Source organism: Symsagittifera roscoffensis, chromosome 5 (genome assembly GCF_963678635.1).
Source record: "Symsagittifera roscoffensis chromosome 5, txSymRosc1.1, whole genome shotgun sequence".
Lineage (NCBI taxonomy): Eukaryota > Metazoa > Xenacoelomorpha > Acoela > Convolutidae > Symsagittifera > Symsagittifera roscoffensis.
The window spans coordinates 56,622,501-56,641,148 of NC_087066.1; the positions used below are offsets into that span (position 1 = coordinate 56,622,501).

At 34.1% G+C, this 18,648-nt stretch overlaps 1 protein-coding gene across 1 annotated transcript in view; it reads left to right on the forward strand.

Annotated features, from left to right (window-relative positions):
- Positions 1–15,791, forward strand: part of LOC134846048 (small integral membrane protein 14-like) — a 101,239-nt gene extending 85,448 nt beyond the window's left edge. Inside the window, exons 3-4 of the mRNA XM_063863227.1 lie at positions 13,481–13,759; positions 15,339–15,791. Of these exons, the coding sequence (XP_063719297.1) occupies positions 13,481–13,759; positions 15,339–15,374 (315 nt within the window). The 3' untranslated portion in view covers positions 15,375–15,791. The remainder of the gene's footprint in view (positions 1–13,480; positions 13,760–15,338) is intronic.
- The last annotated feature ends 2,857 nt before the right edge of the window (positions 15,792–18,648 follow it).

Genomic DNA, 18,648 nt, shown 5'->3' on the forward strand with positions numbered 1-18,648 from the left:
CCCTGGGTTTCTCGATTGGCACATTCAAAAAAATTGATTTTTCCCCGCAGCTTCTACTGTTTTTTTTCCGTTGCTGAAAAAAATTCTCTGAGTGCTGATTCGTTGTAGCCAAAAACCTCCGCATGGTTTCGTGACCTCTGGTCAAGGCCTTCGCTGAGTCTGCCGCGAAGCACCTTGTTTCATTTTATTTTCGATTTAGAAAACTTCCCGGCCTTCCTACTCATTGTCCTGTATCTGTTGCCAGTTCATTTCGTTATTTTTAAGTTTTTTATCGATCTAGACATAGTGAAGAATCCAGCGTTTCAGTTAAGAGCTGAATCTATTAACCATCTAACTTCTGATGTACCCAAGCTGCATACAGTGCAAAATTGTGAAGAGTAGCCTGGATTGTTTAAAAAGGAGTGTGAGTATGTCAAATGCCATTATCTGGTAAGATTTGAAAGTATCTTTCAACATAATTCATAGTACGAGAGTTGTGAGCTTTTTTTTCGTTATCTCAAGATTCGCCTTTTCCTTCGTTGTTTTAGTTTTCCTTTTTTTCATAACGGAGAAGCTTGTGTGACTTTACCCCTCTACCCAATACATCCCAAGTGATGTTCAAGATAGTTACGGGAATGGCTCTAATCCGTTGACACTCGTTCTCCTACATAGTAATTAACGTTTCCGCACCTCTAGTTCTCTATCCGCCTGATTGGGCGGTTTTGCGTGTTCCGCTTTCTACGATAAGTTGCTCTGGTAGTGCAAGCTCTGTCGTTTTTTGAAGTAAATTGTTCAGACCAGTTTTACTGATTATGGTTAATGAGACATGTTTTTTTCCAATTTTTCCTAATTTACCTACTTAACTTGTGCAGGCGGTACACGGAAAGCGATACAAAAGTAACGGCATATTTGTGCTCGGGGTGGGTTTTTTTTCAGACAAATTTCGACTTTTTAACTAGCCATTTTTGACGGAATTTTTTTATATCAGTCGAAAGCTATTGTTCTTCTGAGCTTAAATTTGAAAAGATATTTCACCTGTGATTATTTTTCGTAAAATTATGAGGGTTTAAAGATTGCCATTTTGACCAATTTGGGACAATTAACACGCGATATAATTCGCGCTATTATCGCGTAAGCGGAGATTTAATCCGTCCTAGAAATCGTTCCAAATTGGTTGAAAGAAGCTTATTCGCCGTAATTGATTTGTTACAAGGAGCGAAATCTATTGTTTTCTACTTTATATGGCGTGTGGGGGGATGATTTTCATAGAAAAGTTTTCAAATTTTAGAAAAAAAAAGTTTTCATTTTATTTATTTCCATTAATTTTTTTTATGTTGTTTATGTTGTTACTACTCCATAAACGTTAAAAGGCAGTCGGAACTTTAGGGCTTTGCCCTGATACGAGCAGTCTTGTTCAATTAAAACTATTTTGCGAGTTAAGAACTAATATTGAAAACCAGCTTTGAAACTCAGCGTTTGGATCAGATTTTATCAAAGACTCTGCCTTGCGTGTCAATCAGTCTTCAATTCAGTTTGGCGGAACATCTGGAAATTCAACTGCTGTTTTTGCTCCCTCTAAAAATTAGGTGAGGTTTTTGATGCCTCATTGTTATTCTTTTGTTGAGGCTTGAAAAGGACTTAGGAACATACTTTGAATTAACAATGGCATAAAAAGCTTGTATGAATTTCTGCGTTATGGTTTCTGAAATTAATATGACTAAAAATGTCATAATTAAATAAAGTAAAATATCTTAATTTCTTAGTGAGACTGCTACAACTTTTTGAGAATGAAAAGAGGTTAAGGACTGAACAATAAATGTCTTTATATTTAGAAGAACTTGGATTAGCTATCAAAATCTTTGTAGAATGGAAGCAGTAGATGATATGAAGTTATAACCTTCTATGAAGGCACATGATTCTTAAATTGCGGCAAATGTGCAATCTTTTAAATCCGACATTTCCTTTAGAATTTCAGAGGTATTATAGCTTGTTGAGCGTTTTTCCGTGATTTTCGATGCCCTTGATACCAAGAAAATTTATCGGTGATTGAGTGTGATATCTGATAAGATCCTATTCAGTCAGTCCGAATTAGAATAGTTTTTTCACTTTTCAAGCAACTGGTCAAAATATTGGAATTTTTTTACTTGCTTATTGGTGCCACTTTTGGGACACCTTTACAGCTTTGACGTTCGAATAATAATAATAAGGTTATACAGTTGATGCATTTTTAATTCATCAAATGAACCGAAAAAAGCTATTTGTTTCAAACAACAGCAATAAGAAAAATTCGATATCAGATAATTTTCTGAATCGATAGATCTCGCAATTTTTTGAAATGCATAATATATACAAAAAGTGGTTTTATGCTTTGCGATTTGTTGCATGCAAAATTAGTGTGGATGCCTTCAGCAGGGTTGGCTGTTTTAAAACAGGGGTGTTTTAAAAGATGTTTTCAAACAGGTGTTTTTTATTCATGTTTTTAATTATTGTTTTAGATTACGTCACACTGCAACAATATGAAGCAAGCTATATGTTTGTAAGCATTGTATGTTTGTTTAGGAAGTCTCGTCACTTGGCCAAGGGATGAATTGTTTGACTTGAACAAACATTGTCGGTTTTACCGGTCCATCATTTCAGATATTGTTTGTGTACTGAGGCTGATTGGTTCCATGTTTTTTGTCAGCCAAGAATGTGTGGTATAATTCTGACTAAGTAGTTAAAAATCTGAATTTTATACGTTTTAAAACGTTTTAAACGTTTTTATTTAAAAAACTTGTTTTAAACCCAACCCTGGCCTTCAGTTTGTTAGGTTCCAAATTATTACTTGCAAAATTGTGTATATTTGTATCTGTAGCCAGTTCATTTCGTTATTTTTAAGTTTTTCTCGATCCAGACATAGTGAAGAATCCAGCGTTTCAGTTAAGAGCTGAATCTATTAGCCATCTAACTTTGATGTACCCAAGCTGCATACAGTGCAAAATTGTGAAGAGTAGCCTGGATTGTTTAAAAAGGAATGTGAGTATGTCAAATGCCATTATCCGGTAAGATTTGAAAGTATCTTTCAACATAATTCATAGTACGAGAGTGGTGAGCTTTTTTTCGTTATCTGAAGGTTCGCGTTTTCTTTCGTTGTTTTAGTTTTCCTTTTTTTCATAACGGAGAAGCTTGTGTGACTTTAACCCCTCTACCCGTTACCTCCCAAGTGATGTTCAAGATAGTTACCGGAATGGCTCTAATCCGTTGACAATCGTTCTCCTACATTGTAATTAACGTTTCCACACCTCTAGTTCTCTATCCGCCTGATTGGGCGGTTTTGCGTGTTCCGCTTTCTACGATAAGTTGCTCTGGTAGTGCAAGCTCTGTCGTTTTTTGAAGTAAATTGTTCAGACCAGTTTTACTGATTATGGTTGAGACATGTTTTTTTCCAATTTTCCCAATTTACCTACTTGACTTGTGCAGGCGGTACACAGAAAGCGATACGAAAGTAACGGAATATTTGTGCTCGGGGTGGGTTTTTTTTTCTTCAGACAAATTTCGACTTTTTAACTAGCCATTTTTGACGGAATTTTTTTTTTATCATTCGAAAGCTATTGTTGTCCTGAGCTTAAATTTGAAAAGATATTTCAACTGTGATTATTTTTCGTAAAATTATGAGGGTTTAAAGATTGCAATTTTGGCCATTTTGACCAATTTGGGACAATTAACACGCGATATAATTCGCGCTATTATCGCGTAAGCGGAGATTTAATCCGTCCTAAAAATCGTTCCAAATTGAATGAAAGAAGCTTATTTGCCGTAATTGATTTGTTACAAGGAGCGAAATCTATTGTTTTCTACTTTATATGGCGTGTGGGGGGATGATTTTCATAGAAAAGTTTTCAAATTTTAGAAAAAAAAGTTATCATTTTATTTATTTCCATTAATTTTTTTTATGTTGCTTATGTTGTTACTGCTCCATAAACGTTAAAAGGCAGTCGGAACTTTAGGGCTTCGCCCTGATACGAGCAGTCTTGTTCAATTTAAAAACTACTTTGCAAGTTAAGAACTAATATTGAAAACCAGCTTTGAAACTCAGCGTTTGGATCAGACTTTATCAAAGACTCTGCCTTGCGTGTCATTCTATCTTCAATTCAGTTTGGCGGAACATCTGGAAATGCAAATGCTGTTTTTGTTCCCTCTAAAAATTAGAGGTTTTTAATGCCTCATTGTTATTCTTTTGTTGAGACTTGAAAAGGACTTAGGAACATACTTTGAATTAACAATGGCATAAAAAGCTTGTATGAATTTCTGCCTTATGGTTTCTGAAATTAATATGACTAAAAATGTCATAATTAAATAAAGTAAAATATCTTAATTTCTTAGTGAGACTGCTACAACTTTTTGAGAATGAAAAGAGGTTAAGGACTGAACAATAAATGTCTTTATATTTAGAAGAACTTGGATTAGCTATCAAAATCTTTGTAGAATGGAAGCAGTAGATGATATGAAGTTATAACCTTCTATGAAGGCACATGATTCTTAAATTGCGGCAAATGTGCAATCTTTTAAATCCGACATTTCCTTTAGAATTTCAGAGGTATTATAGCTTGTTGAGCGTTTTTCCGTGATTTTCGATGCCCTTGATACCAAGAAAATTTATCGGTGATTGAGTGTGATATCTGATAAGATCCTATTCAGTCAGTCCGAATTAGAATAGTTTTTTTCACTTTTCAAGCAACTGGTCAAAATATTGGAATTTTTTTACTTGCTTATTGGTGCCACTTTTGGGACACCTTTACAGCTTTGACGTTCGAATAATAATAATAAGGTTATACAGTTGATGCATTTTTAATTCATCAAATGAACCGAAAAAAGCTATTTGTTTCAAACAACAGCAATAAGAAAAATTCGATATCAGATAATTTTCTGAATCGATATATCTCGCAATTTTTTGAAATGCATAATATATACAAAAAGTGGTTTTATGCTTTGCGATTTGTTGCATGCAAAATTAGTGTGGATGCCTTCAGCAGGGTTGGCTGTTTTAAAACAGGGGTGTTTTAAAAGATGTTTTCAAACAGGTGTTTTTTATTCATGTTTTTAATTATTGTTTTAGATTACGTCACACTGCAACAATATGAAGCAAGCTATATGTTTGTAAGCATTGTATGTTTGTTTAGGAAGTCTCGTCACTTGGCCAAGGGATGAATTGTTTGACTTGAACAAACATTGTCGGTTTTACCGGTCCATCATTTCAGATATTGTTTGTGTACTGAGGCTGATTGGTTCCATGTTTTTTGTCAGCCAAGAATGTGTGGTATAATTCTGACTAAGTAGTTAAAAATCTGAATTTTATACGTTTTAAAACGTTTTAAACGTTTTTATTTAAAAAACTTGTTTTAAACCCAACCCTGGCCTTCAGTTTGTTAGGTTCCAAATTATTACTTGCAAAATTGTGTATATTTGTATCTGTAGCCAGTTCATTTCGTTATTTTTAAGTTTTTCTCGATCCAGACATAGTGAAGAATCCAGCGTTTCAGTTAAGAGCTGAATCTATTAGCCATCTAACTTTGATGTACCCAAGCTGCATACAGTGCAAAATTGTGAAGAGTAGCCTGGATTGTTTAAAAAGGAATGTGAGTGTGTCAAATGCCATTATCCGGTAAGATTTGAAAGTATCTTTCAACATAATTCATAGTACGAGAGTGGTGAGCTTTTTTTCGTTATCTGAAGGTTCGCGTTTTCTTTCGTTGTTTTAGTTTTCCTTTTTTTCATAACGGAGAAGCTTGTGTGACTTTAACCCCTCTACCCGTTACCTCCCAAGTGATGTTCAAGATAGTTACCGGAATGGCTCTAATCCGTTGACAATCGTTCTCCTACATTGTAATTAACGTTTCCACACCTCTAGTTCTCTATCCGCCTGATTGGGCGGTTTTGCGTGTTCCGCTTTCTACGATAAGTTGCTCTGGTAGTGCAAGCTCTGTCGTTTTTTGAAGTAAATTGTTCAGACCAGTTTTACTGATTATGGTTGAGACATGTTTTTTTCCAATTTTCCCAATTTACCTACTTGACTTGTGCAGGCGGTACACAGAAAGCGATACGAAAGTAACGGAATATTTGTGCTCGGGGTGGGTTTTTTTTTCTTCAGACAAATTTCGACTTTTTAACTAGCCATTTTTGACGGAATTTTTTTTTTATCATTCGAAAGCTATTGTTGTCCTGAGCTTAAATTTGAAAAGATATTTCAACTGTGATTATTTTTCGTAAAATTATGAGGGTTTAAAGATTGCAATTTTGGCCATTTTGACCAATTTGGGACAATTAACACGCGATATAATTCGCGCTATTATCGCGTAAGCGGAGATTTAATCCGTCCTAAAAATCGTTCCAAATTGAATGAAAGAAGCTTATTTGCCGTAATTGATTTGTTACAAGGAGCGAAATCTATTGTTTTCTACTTTATATGGCGTGTGGGGGGATGATTTTCATAGAAAAGTTTTCAAATTTTAGAAAAAAAAGTTATCATTTTATTTATTTCCATTAATTTTTTTTATGTTGCTTATGTTGTTACTGCTCCATAAACGTTAAAAGGAAGTCGGAACTTTAGGGCTTCGCCCTGATACGAGCAGTCTTGTTCAATTTAAAAACTACTTTGCGAGTTAAGAACTAATATTGAAAACCAGCTTTGAAACTCAGCGTTTGGATCAGACTTTATCAAAGACTCTGCCTTGCGTGTCATTCTATCTTCAATTCAGTTTGGCGGAACATCTGGAAATGCAAATGCTGTTTTTGTTCCCTCTAAAAATTAGAGGTTTTTAATGCCTCATTGTTATTCTTTTGTTGAGACTTGAAAAGGACTTAGGAACATACTTTGAATTAACAATGGCATAAAAAGCTTGTATGAATTTCTGCCTTATGGTTTCTGAAATTAATATGACTAAAAATGTCATAATTAAATAAAGTAAAATATCTTAATTTCTTAGTGAGACTGCTACAACTTTTTGAGAATGAAAAGAGGTTAAGGACTGAACAATAAATGTCTTTATATTTAGAAGAACTTGGATTAGCTATCAAAATCTTTGTAGAATGGAAGCAGTAGATGATATGAAGTTATAACCTTCTATGAAGGCACATGATTCTTAAATTGCGGCAAATGTGCAATCTTTTAAATCCGACATTTCCTTTAGAATTTCAGAGGTATTATAGCTTGTTGAGCGTTTTTCCGTGATTTTCGATGCCCTTGATACCAAGAAAATTTATCGGTGATTGAGTGTGATATCTGATAAGATCCTATTCAGTCAGTCCGAATTAGAATAGTTTTTTCACTTTTCAAGCAACTGGTCAAAATATTGGAATTTTTTTACTTGCTTATTGGTGCCACTTTTGGGACACCTTTACAGCTTTGACGTTCGAATAATAATAATAAGGTTATACAGTTGATGCATTTTTAATTCATCAAATGAACCGAAAAAAGCTATTTGTTTCAAACAACAGCAATAAGAAAAATTCGATATCAGATAATTTTCTGAATCGATATATCTCGCAATTTTTTGAAATGCATAATATATACAAAAAGTGGTTTTATGCTTTGCGATTTGTTGCATGCAAAATTAGTGTGGATGCCTTCAGCAGGGTTGGCTGTTTTAAAACAGGGGGGTTTTAAAACATGTTTTAAAACAGGTGTTTTTTTTTCATGTTTTTAATTATTGTTTTATATTACGTCACACTGCAACAATATGAAGCAAGCTATATGTTTGTAAGCATTGTATGTTTGTTTAGGAAGTCTCGTCACTTGGCCAAGGGATGAATTGTTTGACTTGAACAAACATTGTCGGTTTTACCGGTCCATCATTTCAGATATTGTTTGTGTACTGAGGCTGATTGGTTCCATGTTTTTTGTCAGCCAAGAATGTGTGGTATAATTCTGACTAAGTAGTTAAAAATCTGAATTTTATACGTTTTAAAACGTTTTAAACGTTTTTATTTAAAAAACTTGTTTTAAACCCAACCCTGGCCTTCAGTTTGTTAGGTTCCAAATTATTACTTGCAAAATTGTGTATATTTGTATCTGTAGCCAGTTCATTTCGTTATTTTTAAGTTTTTCTCGATCCAGACATAGTGAAGAATCCAGCGTTTCAGTTAAGAGCTGAATCTATTAGCCATCTAACTTTGATGTACCCAAGCTGCATACAGTGCAAAATTGTGAAGAGTAGCCAGGATTGTTTAAAAAGGAATGTGAGTATGTCAAATGCCATTATCCGGTAAGATTTGAAAGTATCTTTCAACATAATTCATAGTACGAGAGTGGTGAGCTTTTTTTCGTTATCTGAAGGTTCGCGTTTTCTTTCGTTGTTTTAGTTTTCCTTTTTTTCATAACGGAGAAGCTTGTGTGACTTTAACCCCTCTACCCGTTACCTCCCAAGTGATGTTCAAGATAGTTACCGGAATGGCTCTAATCCGTTGACAATCGTTCTCCTACATTGTAATTAACGTTTCCACACCTCTAGTTCTCTATCCGCCTGATTGGGCGGTTTTGCGTGTTCCGCTTTCTACGATAAGTTGCTCTGGTAGTGCAAGCTCTGTCGTTTTTTGAAGTAAATTGTTCAGACCAGTTTTACTGATTATGGTTAATGAGACATGTTTTTTTCCAATTTTCCCAATTTACCTACTTGACTTGTGCAGGCGGTACACAGAAAGCGATACGAAAGTAACGGAATATTTGTGCTCGGGGTGGGTTTTTTTTTCTTCAGACAAATTTCGACTTTTTAACTAGCCATTTTTGACGGAATTTTTTTTTTATCATTCGAAAGCTATTGTTGTCCTGAGCTTAAATTTGAAAAGATATTTCAACTGTGATTATTTTTCGTAAAATTATGAGGGTTTAAAGATTGCAATTTTGGCCATTTTGACCAATTTGGGACAATTAACACGCGATATAATTCGCGCTATTATCGCGTAAGCGGAGATTTAATCCGTCCTAAAAATCGTTCCAAATTGAATGAAAGAAGCTTATTTGCCGTAATTGATTTGTTACAAGGAGCGAAATCTATTGTTTTCTACTTTATATGGCGTGTGGGGGGATGATTTTCATAGAAAAGTTTTCAAATTTTAGAAAAAAAAGTTATCATTTTATTTATTTCCATTAATTTTTTTTATGTTGCTTATGTTGTTACTGCTCCATAAACGTTAAAAGGCAGTCGGAACTTTAGGGCTTCGCCCTGATACGAGCAGTCTTGTTCAATTTAAAAACTACTTTGCGAGTTAAGAACTAATATTGAAAACCAGCTTTGAAACTCAGCGTTTGGATCAGACTTTATCAAAGACTCTGCCTTGCGTGTCATTCTATCTTCAATTCAGTTTGGCGGAACATCTGGAAATGCAAATGCTGTTTTTGTTCCCTCTAAAAATTAGAGCTTTTTAATGCCTCATTGTTATTCTATTGTTGAGGCTTGAAAAGGACTTAGGAACACACTTTGAATTAACAATGGCTTAAAAAGCTTGTATGAATGTCTGTGTTATGGTTTCGGAAATTAGTTTGACTAAAAATGTCATAATTAAACAAATGTAAAATATTTTAACTTCTTAGTGAGACTGCTACAACTTTTTGAGAATGAAAAGAGGTAAATGACTGAACAATAAATGTCTTTATATTTAGAAGAACTTGGATTAGCTGTCAAAATCTTTGTAGAATGGAAGCAGTAGATGATATGAAGTTATAAGCTTCTATGAAGCCACATGATTCTTAAATTGCGGCAAATGTGCAATCTTTTAAATCCGACAATTCCTTTAGAATTTCAGAGGTATTATAGCTTGTTGAGCGTTTTTCACGTGATTTTCGATACCCTTGATACCAAGAAAATTTATCGGTGATTGAGTGTGATATCTGATAAGATCCTATTCAGTCAGTCCGAATTAGAATAGTTTTTTCACTTTTCAAGCAACTGGTCAAAATATTGGAATTTTTTTACTTGCTTATTGGTGCCACTTTTGGGACACCTTTACAGCTTTGACGTTCGAATAATAATAATAAGGTTATACAGTTGCTGCATTTTTAATTCATCAAATGAACCGAAAAAAAGCTATTTGTTTCAAACAACAACAATAAGAAAAATTCGATTTCAGATATTTTTCTGAATCGATATATCTCGCAATTTTTTGAAATGCATAATATATACATAAAGTGGTTTTATGCTTTGCGATTTGTTGCATGCAAAATTAGTGTGGATGCCTTCAGCAGGGTTGGCTGTTTTAAAACATGGGGGTTTTAAAACATGTTTTAAAACAGGTGTTTTTTATTCATGTTTTTAATTATTGTTTTATATTAAGTCATACTGCAACAATATGAAGCAAGCTATATGTTTGTAAGCATTGTATGTTTGGATAGGAAGTCTCGTCACTTGGCCAAGGGATGAATTGTTTGACTTGAACAAACATTGTCGGTTACCGGTCCATCATTTCAGATATTGTTTGTGTACTGAGGCTGATTGGTTCCATGTTTTTTGTCAGCCAAGAATGTGTGGTATAATTCTGACAAAGTAGTTAAAAATCTGAATTTTATACGTTTTAAACGTTTTTTATTTAAAAAACTTGTTTAAAACCCAACCCTGGCCTTCAGTTTGTTAGGTTCCAAATTTTTACTTGCAAAATTGTGTCTTTTTGTATTTGGTGCCTTTTTTGCCGAATTGCATTGGCAATTTATTAGCATATGTAGCTGCTTTATTCGTGACTAGTGTTTGGCGATGGTTAAAGGTGTGTGGCGGAGTGGTTAGAGCGTGAGACTCTAAATCTCTTGATTGCAGTAGGTCGCAGATCGAATCCTAGTCCTAGCTGAATTTTTGCTAATTCGAGGCTTATTTATGTTTTTTCTTATTACACTTTCTAGAGCTGCCTCTTGTCGTGTTCTCGCTAGTGTTTGTGAAGTTTCGCTTCTGTGTAGACTAAATCAAAGCGCGTGGGCGTGAGAAAATTGAGTGAACTGCAATCTGATTTAATTGTCCTCTGGGTGTGAAAGAAATATGTTGGTGTTTTTTCTTGCCTGTTTGACTGCTTTGAAGAAAGCCAGCATGGTGTCAAGTGTGGTGTCATATTAAAGCTCATTAAACCCTTTTTTCGTATTCCAGGAAAAAATTCAGAAATTTGTCACATCATTTTTCCGACTTAATTGGAAAGAAATTATACAGGAGTTTATTAAGAGACGGATATCCAAATTTAATTCAACTAGAATTTCACGCCATATTAGCTTATGGTTAGCATTTTTTGTGCATTTCATTGTTGAGTTTTAAGTTTTTTACGCTTGCTTTAGTTTGAAAATCATTTTCTTTTTGTGCTAGTTGTACAGTAGTCAACTATTTTTTTGATATTTGAAAATCATACTTTGTAATTTCACGCTATTTTAAAGCATATTTAGTGTTAATTATTGAAGTGAATTTTCACTTGTGTAGGTCGTGTCACTTTTTTTAGAAAAAAAAATTGTATTTTGTTCACGCTCAACAAGTTTTGGTGATCTCACGTTTGATCGTTTAGAAACAATTTTTCATATGCTATATGTCAGGCATTTTACTCTCTGCAACAATAATAATTCAAATAGCACGAAAAATGGATTGCGACTATGAAAATGGTTTTCACTCTCGATTTTTCCCCATAGAATTAAAGTTGCTATTGATTCAGTTTTCCTATTTTGTGTGAGCATGATTGGAAACGTGTCGATAATCAATGATTGTTTAAATCGAAGATCTTCCAGGCGTTGCGTTTTATGAAGCTCAAAGTTGAAAATGAAACGGACAAAAAGCAGTCATCTCATGTGGTTTCCTTAAGTTCTTGACATTTTTTTTATTTGTGAAAGCAAGTAACTTGAAATCAGATTAGAAACAAAGATTTTTTTATACATTAAAGCAAAATTTTTACAGGCGACAGGTCTCAGGTTCAAAAATTGGCCGGACCTCGCTTTTGTCAAGGTCTGTAAATATTTTTTTTTGGAAAATTTCTCTTGTCGGACTATCGTTTGCATACGAATTTTGTCGGCTTTCTGTAGAACGCATGGCAAAAAAACGATTGTTGTGCTTTTGTGTGTTTCAAAAAATGGGCATAAATACCTCGTATTTTAAAAGCTTAAGCTCGTATGTTGTATCATTTTTTTATCGGCTCAACTGGCGTCCACTTAATTATTGTCGGCTTACTCGCCGCGCATTAAATGATTTTGAATGTTTATCTAACGGTAGTGGTGATCGTGTTTCTTTGCTTATTTTCATCGAAATGAAGATAAATCGAGACAATTTCATGAAAATTTAAGATTGAGATTTATCAAATTGGTTCATTCTTATTGAATAAGTGTCACTCATGAAAGATTCTTGTAATTCAAGGATCTTTTTAAGCTGATGTCTTTCTCATGAAGTTTGATGTTAAAGAAGATCGGAAAAACATCGGATCCGAAATTGTTTTTGGTTCTACATGAGTCCAATAACAGTTTCGCAACTGTCTGGACTATATGTTGTCTTTGGTTTTGTCAATTTCTTATTTGGCTTTTTATGTACGTAGTTCACATCACTTTTTACAATTATTTGTCGTATGAAAATTGGTCTTCATTATGCTAAATGGCGTAACATCTAAATTGAAATGTGAGTCTTATGTTTGAAGAAAATTCGTGCAGAATGAAAAGATACTTATTAATTTTTTTTGTAAAATCAACCTTAGAAGGGTGTAGAAACTCAATCAGCTTCAGCACAAAGCTATTTTCTCATATTCCTGTTTTTATACGATACTCAACGATTTTCGAGAGGTCTGATCCTTTTGTTTGAGTTAACTAAATAGTAACAAGACTGCTCGTATCAGGGCGAAGCCCTGATAGTTCCGACTGCCTTTTAACGTTTATGGAGCAGTAATAACATAAACAACATAAAAAAATTAAATGAAACAAAATAAAATGAAGAACTTTTTTTCTAAAATTTGAAAATTTTTCTATGAAAATCATCCCCCCATACGCCATATTAAGTACAAAACAATAGATTTCGCTCCTTGTAACAAATCAATTATGGCAAAGAAGCTTCTTTCAACCAATTTAGAACGATTTCTAAGACGGATTAAATCTCCGCTTACGCGTTAATAGCGCGAGTTATATCGCGCGTTAATTGTCCCAAATTGGTCAAAATGGCAATCTTTAAACCCTCATAACTTTACGAAAAATGATCACTGGTGAAATATCTTTTCAAATTTAAGCTCAGGACAACAATGGCTTCCGAATGATATAAAAAATTCTGTCAAAAATGGCTAGTTAAAAAGTCGAAATTTGTCTGAAGAAAAAAAAACCCACCCCGAGCACAAATATTCCGTTAATTTCGTATCGAAAGTCGGAACAATAAACACCAGAAATTGTTTTTAAAATGATGAAATATTGATTTCAGGAAAATTGCCAGTTAATTGAAAATTTTGGACCTATCGCAGTCTAATTGGCGTTATGAAGCAGAATTATTGAAGGATAATACAGGCAATACATGTATTTTTTCATGCAACATTGTGTAATTTTTAGCTGCGAGAGTCCCAGAACTTCTGCACAGACACAGAGTGCCTCCAAGAGTTACCTGGACCGGAGGCGGGATCCGCACCCGCTGACCAAGGCATGTCGTTCTTCATGATGGCCATGATGTGGATGTTAGTAGCTACAGTTCTATTCCTAATTAGACCTCGCAGTCTGAGGCGATCGAAGGATGAGAAACCGGGGCCCAGCTCTAGACCATCGGGTGGAAGTTCAGACCACCCGGGACCAAGTGGCAGTGGCGGTGGTAGTGGAGATGCTCCTGGACCATCGGTTAGAGCTTCAAGATATTTAAATTGCTCCAAAGATGGTTTAAGCATTAATAATCCAAAGAAAATCTTGTTTTTTCATTGCAGTTTTTTATTGCGGTTGGATTTTATTCAGTTATTTTTTTTGTATGCTGCCGAAATGCAAATTGCTCTAGTCCTTAACAATGAAAAAAAATCACAGGTCACAGGAGTAGTTAAGGAAATACTATTTCAAGGTAATAAACAGTTAAGCTAGGTTGTTGCCGCCAAAGACAACAACCTTGTTGAGCGAATATCACAACGCATATCCTCGAGTTTTCCCCAAATGTCTCAAAAACGCGTATACGATCTGTTTTTGATCAGAAAATGACGACGCAAAGCGAGGAGTTACGTATTTTTAAAAACATATATTTGACCAATTTGATTTTCAAGCTCTGTTGTGTTGATAATTACCCTTGCGATAAGCAAAGGTATTGCAATCGGGTACAAGGCTTTTTCCCGTAAACAACTTAGTCGACAGGATGATCTCTAAACTGCACCAGTCGTCTCTCTGTTAGAAACTGCAACAGACATATTATGAGCATGTTATATTTTTGAATATCCGTCCTATTCGAAATTTGCTTTTTAGGTTGCTTGTAATTTCAGCAACTCGTTTTTTTTATTTTCATTTTTTTTTGGAAATTTTTCGGTTTAATAAGTTTCGGCCTATATTATTTCGGCTTATTGGCCTCATATTGCGGCCTGTAATAAGCAAAAAAAAACTGTTGTTGTGTGTGAGTGTGTGTGTAATCAAGGGGATGGGATTTTTACAACTTTTTGTTAGTTTTTAAGTCTTTTTTAAATTTTTTTTTTCTTTTTTTCTCACGTTGATAAGTTTCGGCCTCTTTTATATCGACTTATTTGCCTCATGTTTTGTCGTCCAATGAGCGAAAAAAGTTTTTGCATTGAGGAGAATGGGGGATATAAACTTTTCATTAGTTTTTAAAGCCATTTTTTCGAATTTTTGCGGCTTCAAAGGTTTCCTCTCAGGTATTTTCGTCTTGTTTACAACTTGGTAATTTTTCTTCTGATTCTATTTTTACCTTTTTTTGTCTTGGTGCGAGCTTTTGATACTCTTCTCATAGATTTCGGCATTTCTGATTTTTTTCTCGATTTCGTGGCTGTTTTGCATTGTATCGCAAGTGGTGCGAAGCTAGGCTCCACCTCTGCGTAGAATATCATATTTTACCATAAGAGCACTTGGGGACGCATTGAAATGTTTTGAGAATTTCGCTGAAATGAAGTTTTGCAGCTTGACAAGACCTCGGAAATTGTTCACATTGGCTCCTCAGAAGTAGTACGTATAGGTCCCCATTTTCAATAAGTTATATGACGGATGGGGTTTCTTAGAATCAAATTATGCAGCCAGTAACAATTTTGATTTTTATTACGCAATTTTTTTACTTTAGAAAAAGCATTGAGAAGCGTTAGGTACATCTTTCTTCTGTATCAATTAGTATCCTAAGTGAAATAAAAACCGAGCTTATTGTATAATTGGCGTTAGTGTTGAATGAATATATAAGAAATGATTAGATCGCTGAGTCATGGCATTTGTTTTGTTTCAGAGACGGTTTGATGACGATCCTGGTGTTTCGTCCTAAATCTTGACCCAAAATGCCCAAATCTCTCCAAAGGACAACTAGCGTGCTTACAATACAAACAGATAGCAGAGCAGCACTACATATCTACGAAGAAAAAAGAAAACTTTGAAACTTTGTCCGAATCTAATTCAAGTTGTGGTTTTAGTTTAGCTCTTTTTTCTTCTGGCGTTGTTCTTTAAACCTATATTCTAAGTGGCTTTAAAATTAGGCTCGCCAGAAGTTTGGTGTCAAGTATGCAATGAACAATGTGTAATTATAGCTGATGTAATTCATTACAAAGCCACTGTGCCTTCGCTGTAAAAAATTACCATAAAAATTCCATTCAAATTATACATGCCGAGTAGTACGCAGTAGAGAAATTTTTATTTCGGGTTCTGACGCTTATTTTGGCTTAGTTTAATTCTCTTTTAACCTTGATGTTGTTTTGCTCGAAAAATTCTATTAGTTTCTTTTTCAAGATAATTTACGTGAGACGGTATTGTTCAGCTAAAAAATGCGTGCAAGACAATATCTAAATTTAAATTAGTATCGGTGCCTGGAATTCAATAACTATTGAAACCAATTTTCAACTGAGCTGTGATTAAATCTAAAACCTACGAATTGCAGCTCGACATGGGAATACGTTTTATGGAATAGATCAAAATACAGACTAAGATAGTAAATGGAACAAGTGTTCCCAAGTGCTGAGAAGACCATTTGATTAATATTTAAAACAAGGATAGCTGGCTGCTGTGCAATTGGCACAGAATGTTTTGGCCGTATTCTGAAAAAATGTACTTAGTTTTTTTTCTTGGCTAAGAGTAATGAACGTAGTGAAGACTTATATAGATCTTGCTGATTTTTTTTTTGTTCCGGGAAAAAGTCTTGAAATATTGATAGGTATATACACTTAGGTATAAATGCACTTTTTGAGTTCAATTGAAATTTATCTGCTGAAAGTGACGTAAATAGCACTCTCCAAATACGAGTGTTGAAACGGCGCAAAAAACGTAAACGATTTCTAGTTTCGAAAGTGGAATTTAGTTTTTAGATTTCCAGAGGACTTTACCTATTGATCCAGTTTTCTCCAGTTGGGTCCATGTTATCAAAAAAGCGCCAGTCAAAAATTGGTTTAGAAATTCAAAGAGTTTAATGGGCATCTATTTTTTCCTTGAGTTTCGAACGTTGAGATTTTTTTTTACAAAGTCAGTGTTTTTTTGTAATTACTTGCGTTCATTACTCTTTTCCAATTTTCGATTGGCTGTTTTTTTTTCGAACTGGTGGCGTTCTTTTTGTGCGTGGGGTGTTAATAGGATCTGACGAAAGCCTAGAACTTAAGCTTATTCGATATTCACAGTACACTTGGCAAATTGGACAACAGTTCTTGGGGGAAAAGAATAAGAAAAACAAAACATATTTTTTGAGTTTTGGAAATGTTTTTTGAATTTTTTAGTCCCAAGAAGGCGCTAAAAGTAAATTTTCTAGGCTTAGCCTTCTTCAGAAAGCCTGTTCTCTTGCTTTATTTGCTCGAACTTGAAATTACACAGTGCATCCATCTAAAATAAGCCTGCTAGCTTATTTTACTCGACGAAATTGAAATGAAACTAAAGATTGTTGAAACATTTTTTTCTCAATACCTGGACAATTTTTTGAAATTTTAAGAATTATGCGTGGAACCTGATTTTGCGTGTACGTTTATCTCAAAAGCTGAGCTAAATCATTTGTATATCGATCGATTCAAGGTGATGGTCTATTTTTTGGTTCAAAATGTCTAAAAGTTTTCGAACAAAAATGCATCTCAGTCCAGTGAATTTAATATTAATTTTTGACCTAATTGCTTTGTCTCTAAAGGCATATTTCGCTTGGGAATTGAGAGTGACGTTGTTTTTGACTGAATATTTTCCAGAAATATGTTTGTTTTATAAGTTTCAATGAAAGCTCTGAAGAGACTTATATAGGTCGTGATATTTTTTTATCAGGAAAATGTCCTAAAGATTGTTCACACTTGATTTTGAGCAAGGAACGAAAACTGATGGATGTCAAGTTACATAAGAATTTGCAAGAGATTGAGCATCCGGGAAAATTGATTCTGATTGCTTCTTTGTTGGAGAAGATTGCGAATCTTGGAGGACTGTCTCGCACTGCTGCGGTGCAGGTAGGTTTCGGACGAAATTCATCAGAGAGAATCTATACCATCGAGATCATCGAGTTTTTATGTGTCAGTGGATGTAACGAATAAAATTTATTCACGCTAAATTTTGGTTTTCCGCTGTTTGATTAAGAGCAATGAACTAAGTGAGTACTCTTATATAGGTCTTGCTAATTTTTTGTTTGGTTTTTTTCAGGAAAAAGTCTTAAATTTTTTTCTCGCTCAATTTTGATTTTTCGCGGTGCAACTTGTGATTTCTTTTCAAATTCGATGCTTTGCTATTGTTAAAAGGAAAGTAAACTCCACGATCATCGATCATCAAAAGCTTAAAGAGAACGAAGAACGTCAATGGATTCTAGTTTTGAATGTGAATTTCATTTTAAAGATTTTCCCATTTCCCAGCGCTATTAAAAATTAGCTATTGATCCATGTTTCTCAAATTGCGTTAATTTTAGCAAACACTGACGGCTATGTTTTACGTTAAAAGGCTTTTTTTTCCATTAAAAATTCCGTATTGTTACTCACAGTTAATAAACTTCGTTTTTTATCAGGATTGATATCAGTCCAAAAATTCCAAATCTTTTCTTTTTCTTAAAATTTTTTGTTTGTAATGTTGAAGTATTTTTAGTTAGGGTTTTTCATGTAAATCCATGATGAAAAAACAGCGAGCTGAGCATTAGTACACCCTTAAATTCGCCTGATGAGGTTGCAGTTTTCTCTTTTCAAGAATAAAACAAAACGTCCTTGCAGAAACGGAATTTATTTCGTCTTCGTTGTATCGTGTTTTTTAATTATTAATAAAGTTTTATCAAAGTTTGATTTTTCTTATGGCTTATATGGAAAAATTTACTAAAAGTTCTAAAAAGAGATTTTAATTCACCTGTAATCTTAGAAGAAGTACTCAAAGAATGAAGGTGAAAGATATGGATAAAGAATAAAATAGATTAAGAATAAACTATTATGTTGAAGATTTCTTCAAGAGTAAAAAAGATTTAAAAAATGCATTAGGTAAAAGTTTGTTTGATTTTTTTCAAAAATGAAACTTTTTAAAAAAAGAATTTTTTAGCCATGTCATCAGCTTTTGAATTTCTGTGAATTTTTTCTAAAAGAAAAAGATGAACGCAGACTTTTGTTATAAATGAACCA